General features: G+C 36.1%; 1 protein-coding gene across 5 annotated transcripts in view; it reads right to left on the bottom strand.

Annotated features, from left to right (window-relative positions):
* CNTN1 (contactin 1) overlaps positions 1-12591 on the bottom strand; it is a 303517-nt gene that overhangs the window by 122968 nt on the left and 167958 nt on the right. For all 5 annotated transcript variants that reach the window (XM_024575713.4, XM_053921617.2, XM_053921618.2 and 2 more), the window contains 2 exons: positions 6406-6540; positions 4987-5019 (listed from right to left, as the gene is read on the bottom strand). In XM_024575713.4, coding sequence (XP_024431481.1) covers positions 4987-5019; positions 6406-6466 — 94 coding nt within the window. In that variant the 5' untranslated portion in view covers positions 6467-6540. The remainder of the gene's footprint in view (positions 1-4986; positions 5020-6405; positions 6541-12591) is intronic.

Raw genomic sequence — 12591 nt, forward strand, 5'->3', positions numbered from 1 at the left:
GTAAAAAAAAAAAAAAAAACCACTTGGAAACATGAAAGAAGTTTTTTGAAAAAAAACATCAATAACACTGAATCTCTATTATATTCAAATGAAATACTGTTTGCCTCCATAATCCTGAGGAAAACATTTAGTTTTTTATTGAAAATTCTTCTCTGCCCACCCCTCATTATTTCTCCCAAAGCACTCAGTGTTGCCATGTTTAACTTAAAAAAGGCCTGTCTTTATTCCTCTGAGTCTTTGCACATGGTTTTCTTCTTTCTAGAACTTCCACCTCACTTTCCTGGTCCTATCAACATTTGTACAGCCCTTTATGACTTAACTTCAGAGTTAGCTCCTTCAGGAAGCCGCATCTCACCCATCCCAGATTCAGTTGGTCCTCCTCTGTGTTCTATTCCACTTATGGTACTTAACACACCCATTGTGTGATTCCTGATACAACTTTCTGCTCCACTAGATTGCAAATGCTTGAGGACCAGCGATTATGTCCATAATCTCAGTATAATACTCTCCTTACTAGCCAGCTATCAGCCTGCAACAAAATAGGGGCTTAACAATTTATGAAAAGTAGAATGACTGAATTTCTTCTAGATGCTCTGGAGGGAAATGAGTTTCTGTCCTGGGTCAGTTCTTACTTCTTTGTTTTTTTCTAAACATGTGACCAGCACTAGTACTTAGCAACATCTAGAAGAATCAGTACATTTACATGAATATGGGAACTAGCCAACTGGTTTAAAATCTGCCACAAAAATATACACAATGGAAAGCAGCTGTTTTTGACAGTGTATCCTCTCTGGACAGGGAGAGGGGTACCTCACAGTCGGAGGAGAATCACTCCATGTCCTTCAGGTGGCACCATTTACAGAGCCGTGTGTCCCGAATGAATTAATACTGATGTGTCTGGCTAGGAAGCAGGAATGTTCTTGCACAGGATCACTGGAGTGTCTTTTCTAGACCAAAGCTATGGTTCATTTCTCCAATTTATTTTTAAAAGAGAGTTTAAAGCCAATGTCACAGAGACATTTTATCTGTGCTAACATCAACCTTGAGGATGGGAGCTTTGTTCCAGTTTCCTTGAACAAGAAGTTTAATATGCCATTTAAATCTCGCTTAGTTGTGTTTAACAGTGCCTCTCCATCCTCAGTATTACTCCTCATAAAATGGGGATAATAACAACATTTACTCATTAGGTTACTGTGATAATTATTTTGAGACAGCGTATGTAAGACAGTAATATACCTGGCTTATAGTTAGCAATTAATGCTATTTTTCTTCTCAATGACAAGTGCTTTTCACAAACTATATGTATATTTCTGAATATTCCACTTCCATCTGTACTTTATAGGAATAGGCAATTAAACATTTAGGGGGTAAAAATATGAAGCTAATTTCCAACATAATGTTAAATTTATTTTTCATGTTGGTAAAATATTACATTTAAGGTATTTCCCTTTCCCCTTTTTCTAGATCAAAAAGCAGAACAGGACATATTTGATATTACATTAGTGCTTCTGGTAAGCATTATTTTATAAATATATGTTCCTTGTTTCTCTAAAATTTTCATGCCTGATAAAAATAAAGTGTTCTATTAAGTGGTTTAGCAATTACTCTAAACACTTTACTCTGAGAACACATCTGGGCCCTTGAAAAATAAATCACTCAGTCAAAGCAAGCTTTTGAGTCTCACTGGCATGCTCAGGGTAAACCTCTGAATGGAAACATCGTAACTTCCTCAGAGGGTATCTGAGGTCACCACTCTGTTATCTCAAGGAGGGTGCTGAGATGAAGGGGAAAACTTTCAGGGACAGTACACACAAGGCTCAGCAAACAATCATTAATGCAAATGTGTTCTCCGCCAACAAAAAATTTAGTCACTTAATGATGTTTTTCTAGAGTCATGGAAAAATTAGATGACAAATTATAATGCTTTGGAAGTATTATGGGGTTAAGGGGCCCATGAAATAAAAAAAATAGGTATCATGTTTTAAACATATGTTATTTTAAAAATATATGCCCTTTTTCTTAGTAGGTAGGTTCTTCTGAAAAAAAGATTATGAATGGCTTTTCTCAAGCTAATTGAAGATGACACCTAAAATCATACTTTCTTTTGAACTGCTCTTAATGCAAATTTATTTATTTTATACAAAATGGCTGTAACCTATTATACAAGTAAGTTCATTTCTAAAATTTGAACAAAAAGGTTAACATGAAAGAAAGAAATCACATATGAATATTTGCTGTCAAATTTACAAATGTGAGTGAACTGCAAAAGCTGCTGCATTCTTCCCGTCTGTTTTCTATTTCGCGAGTATTACAACCACTTATTTGTAGGATCTATAACAGGACTGGCGTACTTTACCTCTGTAGAAAGGGTTCACTGTCATCTTGCTATTCTGTGTTTTTTTCTTTGGAAAGTATAATTATGCTTGAGAGTTATTTTTTATTCATTGTATATCCAGTTGGAAACCACTTTATCTCTCATTCTGTAATGTTATCTCAATCTGTTAGTTATCAAACATAACTTTACATAAGTATATTTATTGTAAGAAGAGTCTCAGGAAAAATCTATTGGAAAAAAAGCAATGGTGACAAAATTTGAACAGAGTCTAATACTGGAATTTTTACAGTATTTACAATGTTATGGAGTGGCCATGGCTCGGGTAGTGTTACAAGCTCTCTTGAAATGCAGTGAATATTTACACTGTCTCGAAGCGTACTTCTTCCAGACAGCGCGGCCTCTCATCTTCACAGTCAGCTTCCCCCACTGATGGGAGATCCAGGAAGGGAATTTAAGGCTTGGGCTTAAATACTCGGGCACCCCAACCCTTTAGGATCATGAATAATAGGCAAACTGCAGTAATTTACCATAACTAAAATGAAAAGAGGTCGGTCTCAAGAATGTGCAACAATCAGTTATTAGAACAAAGACTAGGGTCAGGTTATGACCTAACAGCCGAAAGGTTAAGTCCGCTAAATTTTCTTTTGCGTGGCTTTAGCTGCCCAAGAAGAGCCTATCGCATTTCTTGATAGCAACACTGTCAACACGGTGTTTTGCATCACTGCCTGGGTATCTTCTCACACCTGCCTTATGCCTGCCTTTGTATGCTGCCACAAGCTAAGGATGTCTGAGGGTACAGAAGCTGGAAGAGGCAAGGAAGAGGCTTTCCCATACAGGTATCAGAGGGAGCATGGCCATGATAACACTTTGGTTCTGAACTCCCAGCCTCCACAGCTGTGAGACCATTTTTTTTCCTAAGCCACCCAATTTGTGGGTAGCTGGTCTAGGAAATGAATACATGTGCTATACTTGTTATAGAAGTAGTATAAATATTATTTAAAATTAATAACACACTGTTAAACTTTAATGAACTAGCCCTTCCCAAATTAATTTAACAATTATATCCTTTCGAATCTAATTCCTTTAACATCCTGCAGAACAACTGTTCTTTAAAATAATGTCCTAATTCAGCCCATATTTTCCCACCTTTGTACTTAATATTTGTGCCACTTCCTCTCAGATTAGCTCCATTTCTAACATTTGAAATACTTAACTACTACCTTAATCATTAAATATCCCTCAATTCCTCAAAGTAGTTCCTTCAGAGTGCTTATTATATTTTCTTTACACATTTATTACTTAACTTTTCTTATTCCCTATTATATGGTAAGGTTCTTTAAGTCAGGCAACATATGTTACTGATCTTCATATAGCCTACGGGTAGCGATGCCCAACTCACAAGGTGGAAATGAGAATAACTTTGGTGACATTCAGGCTAAGGCTTTTCTTTCTCTTAATCCTTACAGCCACCTACAAGGGGAAGTTCCCTGACCCGGTCTGGCGCAGGTGTCCTTGTGGTGTCGCACAAGTTTTCACAGTGGTTGTCCAGTGATCCTTCTGGAGTGTTGCCTCTCCTACCACTACGCTTTTATAAATTACCAGTTCAACTATATTCATTGAGCACCTACTATGCTGTCACCATGCTAGAAGCTACTGTCACGTTCTTTCTTTTTTACTTTTAAGTCCTTACAAGAATCCTGTGACTTTTACCTATTGGAAAGTTGAGGTTCACAGGAATTAAATAATTTGCACAAGATTGCATAGTGAGCGAATACCAGGTTGCAAATGCAGATCCAGGTTGCTCTTCCTCTGGGCTATTTTTTTCCACTGTACTATACTGCCTCATGTCTGGCAAGAACTGTCCAATGGTTGAAGTAGAGTCTAAACAGCATTGTTAATTTTAGTCAATAATAACAAACAATAATTTTTGCAACATCTTTGGATTCCTAATTAAGCTGAATCTAAGGTTCCAAGTTCAATACCTTTAGTTCTCCCTCTTGCAGCAAAGCAGAAGGCTTTTAAAAAACAAGTTAGGGTATGATATTTAAAATATTGTTTTAAAATTTAATAATGTAAGATTGTTACAAAAATGCAAAAAAAAGGGGGCTACACTGAATATTTTCCACCTGCTGCCAACCTCTAAGATAGCTATGTTTTAACAGGTATGCCTTGGCACACTGCTGTGCCACCAGAGATTTTAAAACATGCAACACCTGATTATTTAGTCAGGGACACTGACCTCTTTTCTCTTAGAGTGTCAAAAAAAATGATGACAGCCAACACAACAATAGCCGTCCAATGTGCATGAATCAAAATTATGCCTATTTTTTGTCAGATTGGTAAAAAATAAAATATATTTCTTTGGTCTGCTGCAGAATTTTAGTAATTAGTTTATGTGTGCCATGAGATGAATAGGTCAGACATCGTTGCTGTAGTAACATATTTGTTTATGTTGTATCCATTCATTCATTTGGGCGATCACACATCGTGCCTTACGACTCCAGATAAACCATCTTACAAAATTTCCAAGTCATCTAATATTAACCATTTGCCTTGAAGTTTATAGAGTTAGTAGCTTAAAGCAAAGATTAAGTATGATTTGACTTATTTGAGGAAAGTAATTTTTAAAAGTTACCCTTTCGTCAACTTACCTCCATGACCATACCTTCTGTGCCATGTAAACTCTAAAAATGAAAGGAAAAAAAATTAATACCCAAGCAGCTCTTCCAGCTGTGGTTTCAAACATCACTCAACTACTGAGATACTGGCTAATGGAATGAGATTACTGGCTCCTTACTAGTAAGGTTAAAGTATCATCATGTCCTTGCAGATACCTGTCTTTGCATTTTATTGTCACAGTGCTAAAATGTATGGTCAACAAGATTAGTGTGAATATTTAGTAATAATAAGATTATTTTTTTTTATTTAATTCATAAAAAGAATACTTAGCCATATAACCCTTCCACAAAAATTTTCTTTATTATATCTGCAAAATATATGTATATATACATATCATTATGTGTGTGTATAATTTCTGTAGTCATCAATGTCATTAAAATTCCTAAGTACTGATGAAATTACTATCTTTTTTGGATTCTTAAGTCATCATAGTAATTACTCCCCAAAATAAAGTAACATTTTATTTCATTAATAATAAATAATATATAGTAACATGTCCATCAGTTCATCACTGAGCAATCATGAGGACTGATAAATCATAAGATCCATCTATGTCTTGACTTAATAGCAACTCAACAAGTACTTACTGAGTTAAAGTAATTGAGATGAAAGAATTAGAAAAATTGACTGTTAGAAAACATGCTTCAGAGAGAAGTATGATGTACCTCTCCTTGTATGAAAGATTTCTGAATCTTTCATGCTTATCTTTTAAAGACAGAAATGTAGTATTTGTTTATCTAAGACTACAGCATTGTTAAAACTCCTTTGTTATCCTTAGTGTGCCTGTACGTATTCGGTAGACTATTTTAAATTGTTTTTATAAGACTGGCCACCCAGCAATAAAAATTAAATTATATCCACTTAATAAATATATAAATAAATAACAAACATAATAAAAACTTAAAATCAAGTACCAATTATTTATCACTTTTTGCTTTTATTTATGCTAATGAGGTTATTTAAGTTTATTGTATCTATATAGTGAAAATACCAGATAATGGTGAGTTGTTAACTGTCTTTTCAAAACCACATTAAATGATTTAAAGTTGAAATTGGCTATAGTAGGAATATTAACAGCCCAGGAATTGACAAATGCTCCACACAGGTAGCTCAGATATCCAGGGTTAGTTTTCTCCCTCTCAGCTATCCAGGATTCAGACATTTACCAGCATGCGAGTACATTAGATTGGCCAAATCTTGTGAAATTTTAATTGAAAGTAAATTTTAAAAATAGGTTCAACCTTAATATATGTTAATTTACTTGTCTGACTGAGGTGTCAGCTGGCTATACCAATAATAATTCTAACTTTCTAGGTCAGATTTAATGAGGTGAATACACACATTGGTTATTTGGACATCATTTATGGAGAACATGCAAAGATATTTCTTACCGGATAGACAGGTTGTAAAAGATACTATCACAAGGTGACTAACCAGCAGCCACATTTTCATCTTGTGCTTAGTAGAGGTTAGGTTCAATTTTCAAAAAAGCTTCAGTTTTATGGCAGTTGGGTAATATTAAACACCTGGGTCAAGAAAAGAGAAGAAAGTAAAAAGGGAGCAAAAAGAAGGAAAAATGTTTGTTTCTTGAGATAATATCATTACCAACTTTGTTTTATACCCCTTGTTTGCAGAATATGTTTTAGTTTATTTAAACACATTTGTGAACCCCGTGTTATGAAGGAAAGAGTGGAGTCAGTTCCCTGGCTCCAGCTGCCTCCTAACACTGACACGGTGTGACCAAGGGCAGGCTAATCAATGGGTCTGTGTTAGTTTCTAGTGGTTAAACGATTGAGTCTAATATTACTTTTTTTACAAAATGCACAGTTTTACATATTTCAATATCATCTTTTTTAATCAAAAGATTAAAAATTGAATTTATCTGAAGTGCTGGTAGTTAAGAGATTCAATCAAAGATTTGTTTGTATAGGAGTTTTGTACAAACTCAGACATTATATTCTATATTAGCATTACTTATTGATGATTTGTGGAAAATTTTTCCTGGAAATGATTATTTTAAATGTTAAAATATATTGATTAATAATACAGTCACTGCCCTTCACTCCCTCCACTTATTCATTCCACAAAAAGTAAATGACTGCTCCTCATTTGTCATCAAGGGAGAGCCAGGGATTTGCGGGGCCAGATCATCACAGGTTGGAGAGCCGTCTCTAAGGGCAAGAGGAGAAACTGCCATTGAGCTGGCCAAAACGTCCGTTTAGTTTTGTCCACAAAATAAAAGACACTTTTTCCATTTTCACTGATAACTATTGATTTGGATATGTTGAGTATGTCAGCTGTCTCCTGCTATTGGCTTCTAGTGGGTAGAGTTCAGGGGTGCTGCTAAACATCTTCCAGTGTGTACAACAGCCCCACAGCAAAGAATTATTTGCCAAAATGTCAATGGAACCAAGAAACTTCACAAACCACTTGACATGTTCAGTCACAGTACCTTCTCCATACACTGCATAAATCTCTTTTTTGAATTATAGTTGTGTTTTTACCTTTCTTGAAATAATAAAGCATAATACACTGAAAATATTTTATATCTTTTTCCATGTTCACTATTAAAATGCCTGCACAAAAGTTTATTTTTGATTTTTGAATTTTGGTAAGTTTTTTTTAATGAACACTGATATGACAGCTGTTACAACACAATCAAACAAAATTGTTTCCAATGAAGTTAAAGACAACTAAGCGCTGCTAAAGCCATCATACGGCAAAAAACTAAAACCTTTCAGTCAATTTAATAATACAAAGTAAGCTACAAAATTATGCTGCATTCTAACTAAAATTTTTTGCTTTTATAAATTTTCCCAAAACTTATGACCACATGATTACATTGGTCAGGTTTCACCCAGCGCCTTGGAACAGCGTCATGTAAGGGGCCCCACAACTTACACTTCACCACCCGAGTGGTGAACCCACCTCTGTGAACAAGCACATAGGCAAAGGACTCAAAAAGAAAGACATAGTTTACCTTTCAGAAGTTCACAGATAAACAACCCAGTTAAGAAATGGGCAAAGGATCTGAACAGACACTTCTGCAAGGAAGACATACAGAGGGCCCAGAGATATATGAAGGGATGCTCAGCATCACTAGCCATCAGAGAGATGCAAATTAAAACCACAATGAGGTACCATCTCACACCAGTCAGAGTGGCCATCATAACCAAATAAACAAACAACAAGTGATGGTGAGGTTGTGGAGAAAAGGGAACCCTAGTGCTCTGTTGGTGGGAATGCAGACTGGTGCAGCCACTGTGGAAAGCAGTATGGAATTTCCTCAGAAAACTAAAAATGGAACTGCCTTTTGACCCAGCAATTCCACTTCTGGGAATTTATCTAAAGAAAACTGAACTACTAATTCAAAAGAGTATATGCACTAAATATGGAATGAATGCCTATTTCACAAGACCATGGTAAGTGTTGCATGAGATTATACATGTAAAATGTTTACCATAGATGTATTTAATAAATATTAACTTATTATTCTACTAGGCCATAGGCATGTCTAGGGACATGTCTCTTATTTTTTGTTTTATCTCTACCACCTGGCACAAAGAAGTCATCGGATGTATAATCATTGAATAAATGAAGGAATAAATGTACCATTCCATAACTCTATTTCCAATCACTTGCCATAAATTGAAATTTAAACTTTATTCCTTAAAATGAGAATAACATGGTGACAATAGGTAATAAGAAATGGGTCTTCTTGGGGTTTTGGTCTTTGTTAGTGATTATTGCTTGTATAAATATACTCTAGAAGATAATCGTCTAAGTAGCAATATTTTAAAGCATTTTTAATATTACTTTATTGAGTACTGGTTGAAGTCTAAGCATTTCAATTTGAATATTAACAGTTTAGTAAAAAGGAAAAATATCATTTTGAGCCTTTCGGTATCATATTATGCTATCTTTCTTCCTTCACTCCAGATACCATCTGTTCCATCAGACAGTGCGCCATCACCCTGGTGGTGTGCAATCTATGTCATTTAATGGGTTTCTTGCTGTTCAAGTACAAAAGCGTCTTCCACGTCTTGTTCACACATTTGTTTTCTGCTGGTGATTTGTTCTACTGTATCACCAGCCATCCCATCATCTGGGACTCCCTGATCACATCCCTTGAGCAGTTTAGTGGAGGAGAGAAGCTGAACCCATTCCTGCTCACACAGAAGAAACTGTTCTTCTCATTTCTAGCTTCCCAATCCCCATGGGCCTGAAACTGCAGGAGGCAAATGAAGTAGCAGAGGAAAAAAAACAAACAATGCTGATAATGATGTGCCAGTTACAGGAACAGGCACTTTTCTTCTCAGTAACCCAAATGACAGACTATGACCAGAAACAGGACCTGGGGATGCATTTTTGTCCCCGAGGCTGTGCTCTGCTGGCCAGCTCCTTGATCATGCTGCCTTAGAGCCCTGTGGCATCTCATTCTCTCAGCCTAGGCCTTACACCAGGCACTGTAGCTGCTGCATCCTCCAACCCACCACAGCCCCACGTGTCTAGTGACTGGTGTGTCCCTGATGTGTACTGGCACTACTTTAATTTCCAAGAGAATTCAACTTCATCTCTCCAATGTCCTTTGCTAATTTTCTTACTCATACATTAAAACAACAAAAACAAAAACATAGTAAGGTAATGTAGTATGACACATTCTTTTCCTTCATTCTCCTTCTTTTCCTTCAGCACATGTCTTCCTCCCCATTTTTCTCTCTTGAATTTAGACAATGCTAGGGTTCTCCTTTGAGAAATTCAGACCATAACTAGATATGCATTTTTCTGCTGGACAGATATCAGCTAGCTCTTTTCTTTTTTTGTTCTGCCATAGGATAACCCAAATAAATTATTCAAAAAAGCTTCAACAATACATTAGTAAGCATTTTGCCATAACAATTATTTGCAAAATATTTCATACTGCTATATATTGAAGAGGTTTTCCATCAACACCAATAAAGCTATTTCTTTAAATGAATGATTATACAATCATTTACACTGAGAGAGCACAAGATCCTAGAAATATTGGTAAAATATTTATACTGAAAAAATAAAAATAATAAATATATATATATGTGTGTGTGTATGTATATATATATATAAGGAAATACATTCTTTGTTCAGAAAGAAAAGAAAGATTGTGGGGTGCATCATAAATCTTTTTTTTAAGATTTTATTTATGTATTTTTAGAGAGAGGAGAAGGGAGGGAGAAAGAGAGGGAGACAAACATCAATGTGCAAGAGATATGTGGACTGGCCGCCTCTCGCCCACCCCAGCTGGAGACCTGGCCTGCAACCTAGTCATGTGCCCTGACTGGAAATCGAACTGGTGACCCTTTGGGTTCTCAGGCCAACACTCAGTCCACTGAGCCACACCAGCCAGGGCGGAAATCTATCTTGATCTATCCTCAACATAGCTCATTAAAAGCCAAGTTAAATAGGAAATTTAACCTAAAATTTTACTTATTGTGCTCATCGCTCTGCTTTGGTTCTAAAGAACATTTGCTATAAAGTTCTATTTCTAGGAAATAGAGGAAGCTTGTTGGAGTTAAGCACAGATTAGTCTAGGTGAAAAGACACCAATGTCCCCTACTCAGAACTATAAAACCAGGGGACATTTTATCCTCAGATCCACCCTGAAATTCTGCCTCTGCTGCACAAGTTACTTATTCTTCCTAAGGTGTCAGTCACCTAGTCTGTACAATAGAAAATTAACATACAAAGGACCCACAGACATATGAAGAAATGCTCAACATCACTAATGATCAGAGAAATGGAAAATCTCAATGAAATATCACCTCACACCTGTCAGAATGGCTATCATCAATAAATCAACAAACAACAAGTGCTGGTGAGGATGTGAGGATAGGGGACCCTAGTTCTCTGTTGGTGGGAGTGCAGACTGGTGCAGCCACTGTGGAAATCAGTATGGAGATACCTCAAAAAATTAAAAATGGAACTGCCTTTTGACCCAGTGATCCCACTTCTGGGAATTTATCTGAAGAAAATCAAAAGAATGTGTGCACCCCCATGTTCATTGTAGTATTATTTATAATAGCCAAGATCTGGAAACAGCCTAAGTGCCCATCAGTAGATGTGGGTAAAAAAGGTGGGGTGCATTTACATAATAGGATACTACTGAGTAGTAAGAAAGAAGAAACTCTTACCTTTTTCAACAGCATGAATGGCTTAATTCGCTTAGCGTAATTCACTTAGCTTAATTCACTTAGCTTAATTAACACAGCATATGCTAAGTGAATGAAGCCATTCGGTAAAAGATAAATACCACATGATCTTACTTATAAGTAGAATCTAATGAACACAATAAACTAACAAACAAAATAGTAACAGAAGGTCAGATGAAACAGACTGACAGCTGCCGGAAAGGAGGGGGCAGGGACGGGATGAAAGACGGTGAAGGGGTCAACCGAAGAACATTTGTGCACCAGCGGTGGACAAACAATATGGGGACTGGCTGAGGGAGGGGAGAGGGTGGGGCTGGCAGTGGTCGGGAGAGGGAGAGAAAGTGGGAATGACTGTAGTAGAAAAAACAGTAAAAAATAAATACATTAATAAAAAGAAAATGAAGTTCCTTCTTCAGACAAGTATTGTGCGGACTAAGTCGTGTATGTTATGGATATGTGTATATGTGTATGTGTGTAAAAGCACACAAGAAGTCAACAGGTAAAGTGGAATCAATGAACTTTTCCAGAGATAAAATTAGTTTTGAGGGGTTTTTTTGTTTTGGGGTTTTTTTTTGAGGCGCTCATTTGTTTCTCCCTGTAGTTCTCAGCTACAAATGGATTAATAAGTATTTGTGGTGGTAGATGAGAGACACAGCTACAAAGTTTTGAGTTTTAAAAATGCTAATCCTTTATAAAGGGGGTACTATATACACTATATATATTAAGGACTTCCATATTAATATTATCTTTCCAGTTACTTTTTAGGTTAGTAAATATAATGTAAACATAGGTGACACGGTTCTAGAGGAATAAATGCATACCTTGGATGATCTTATTCTCCAGCTTCACACTGACTTCTTTAATCTCTCTCATCAATTACTATTCGCTGAGTTTAATAGTTTTTCTTCAAACTTATTAACAGTGTTTTGGCAACTTACCACTATGGTCAAGTATATTTAGTAAAAATTCCTGACAAATGTGCTGTTCTAAGTCAAGGAACAACCATACACACCCTCAAGGAAAATATCCAGTTTCTGAAAATGATTAATAATAGTATCCTTCTGTTCTAGAATAAAGTCATATCCCCCCAACTAACAGGTAGAGTGAAATGGTTGATTCAACTGCTTTAGTCTCTGAAAGACGCTTCCACTTGATTGTGCGTGAAGTGTACATAAAAAGAATTTCAAAACATTTCAATAAAGATGACATCAGAGTGTGAGATGTGATGACTTGAGGCTGCTCAGGGAAATAAAATCTGAAGGTTTTTGAAGATGTGACTATTAATTGAGCACTGGCAGCACAGCTTGCCTTTTATAAACAACTGACAGCTCACATTTTCAGATAATTGGATTCATGATTAAATTAATCACTCATTTATTTTTAAATGACATA

Source organism: Desmodus rotundus, chromosome 3, assembly GCF_022682495.2.
Source record: "Desmodus rotundus isolate HL8 chromosome 3, HLdesRot8A.1, whole genome shotgun sequence".
In the NCBI taxonomy this organism is placed as follows: Eukaryota; Metazoa; Chordata; class Mammalia; order Chiroptera; family Phyllostomidae; genus Desmodus; species Desmodus rotundus.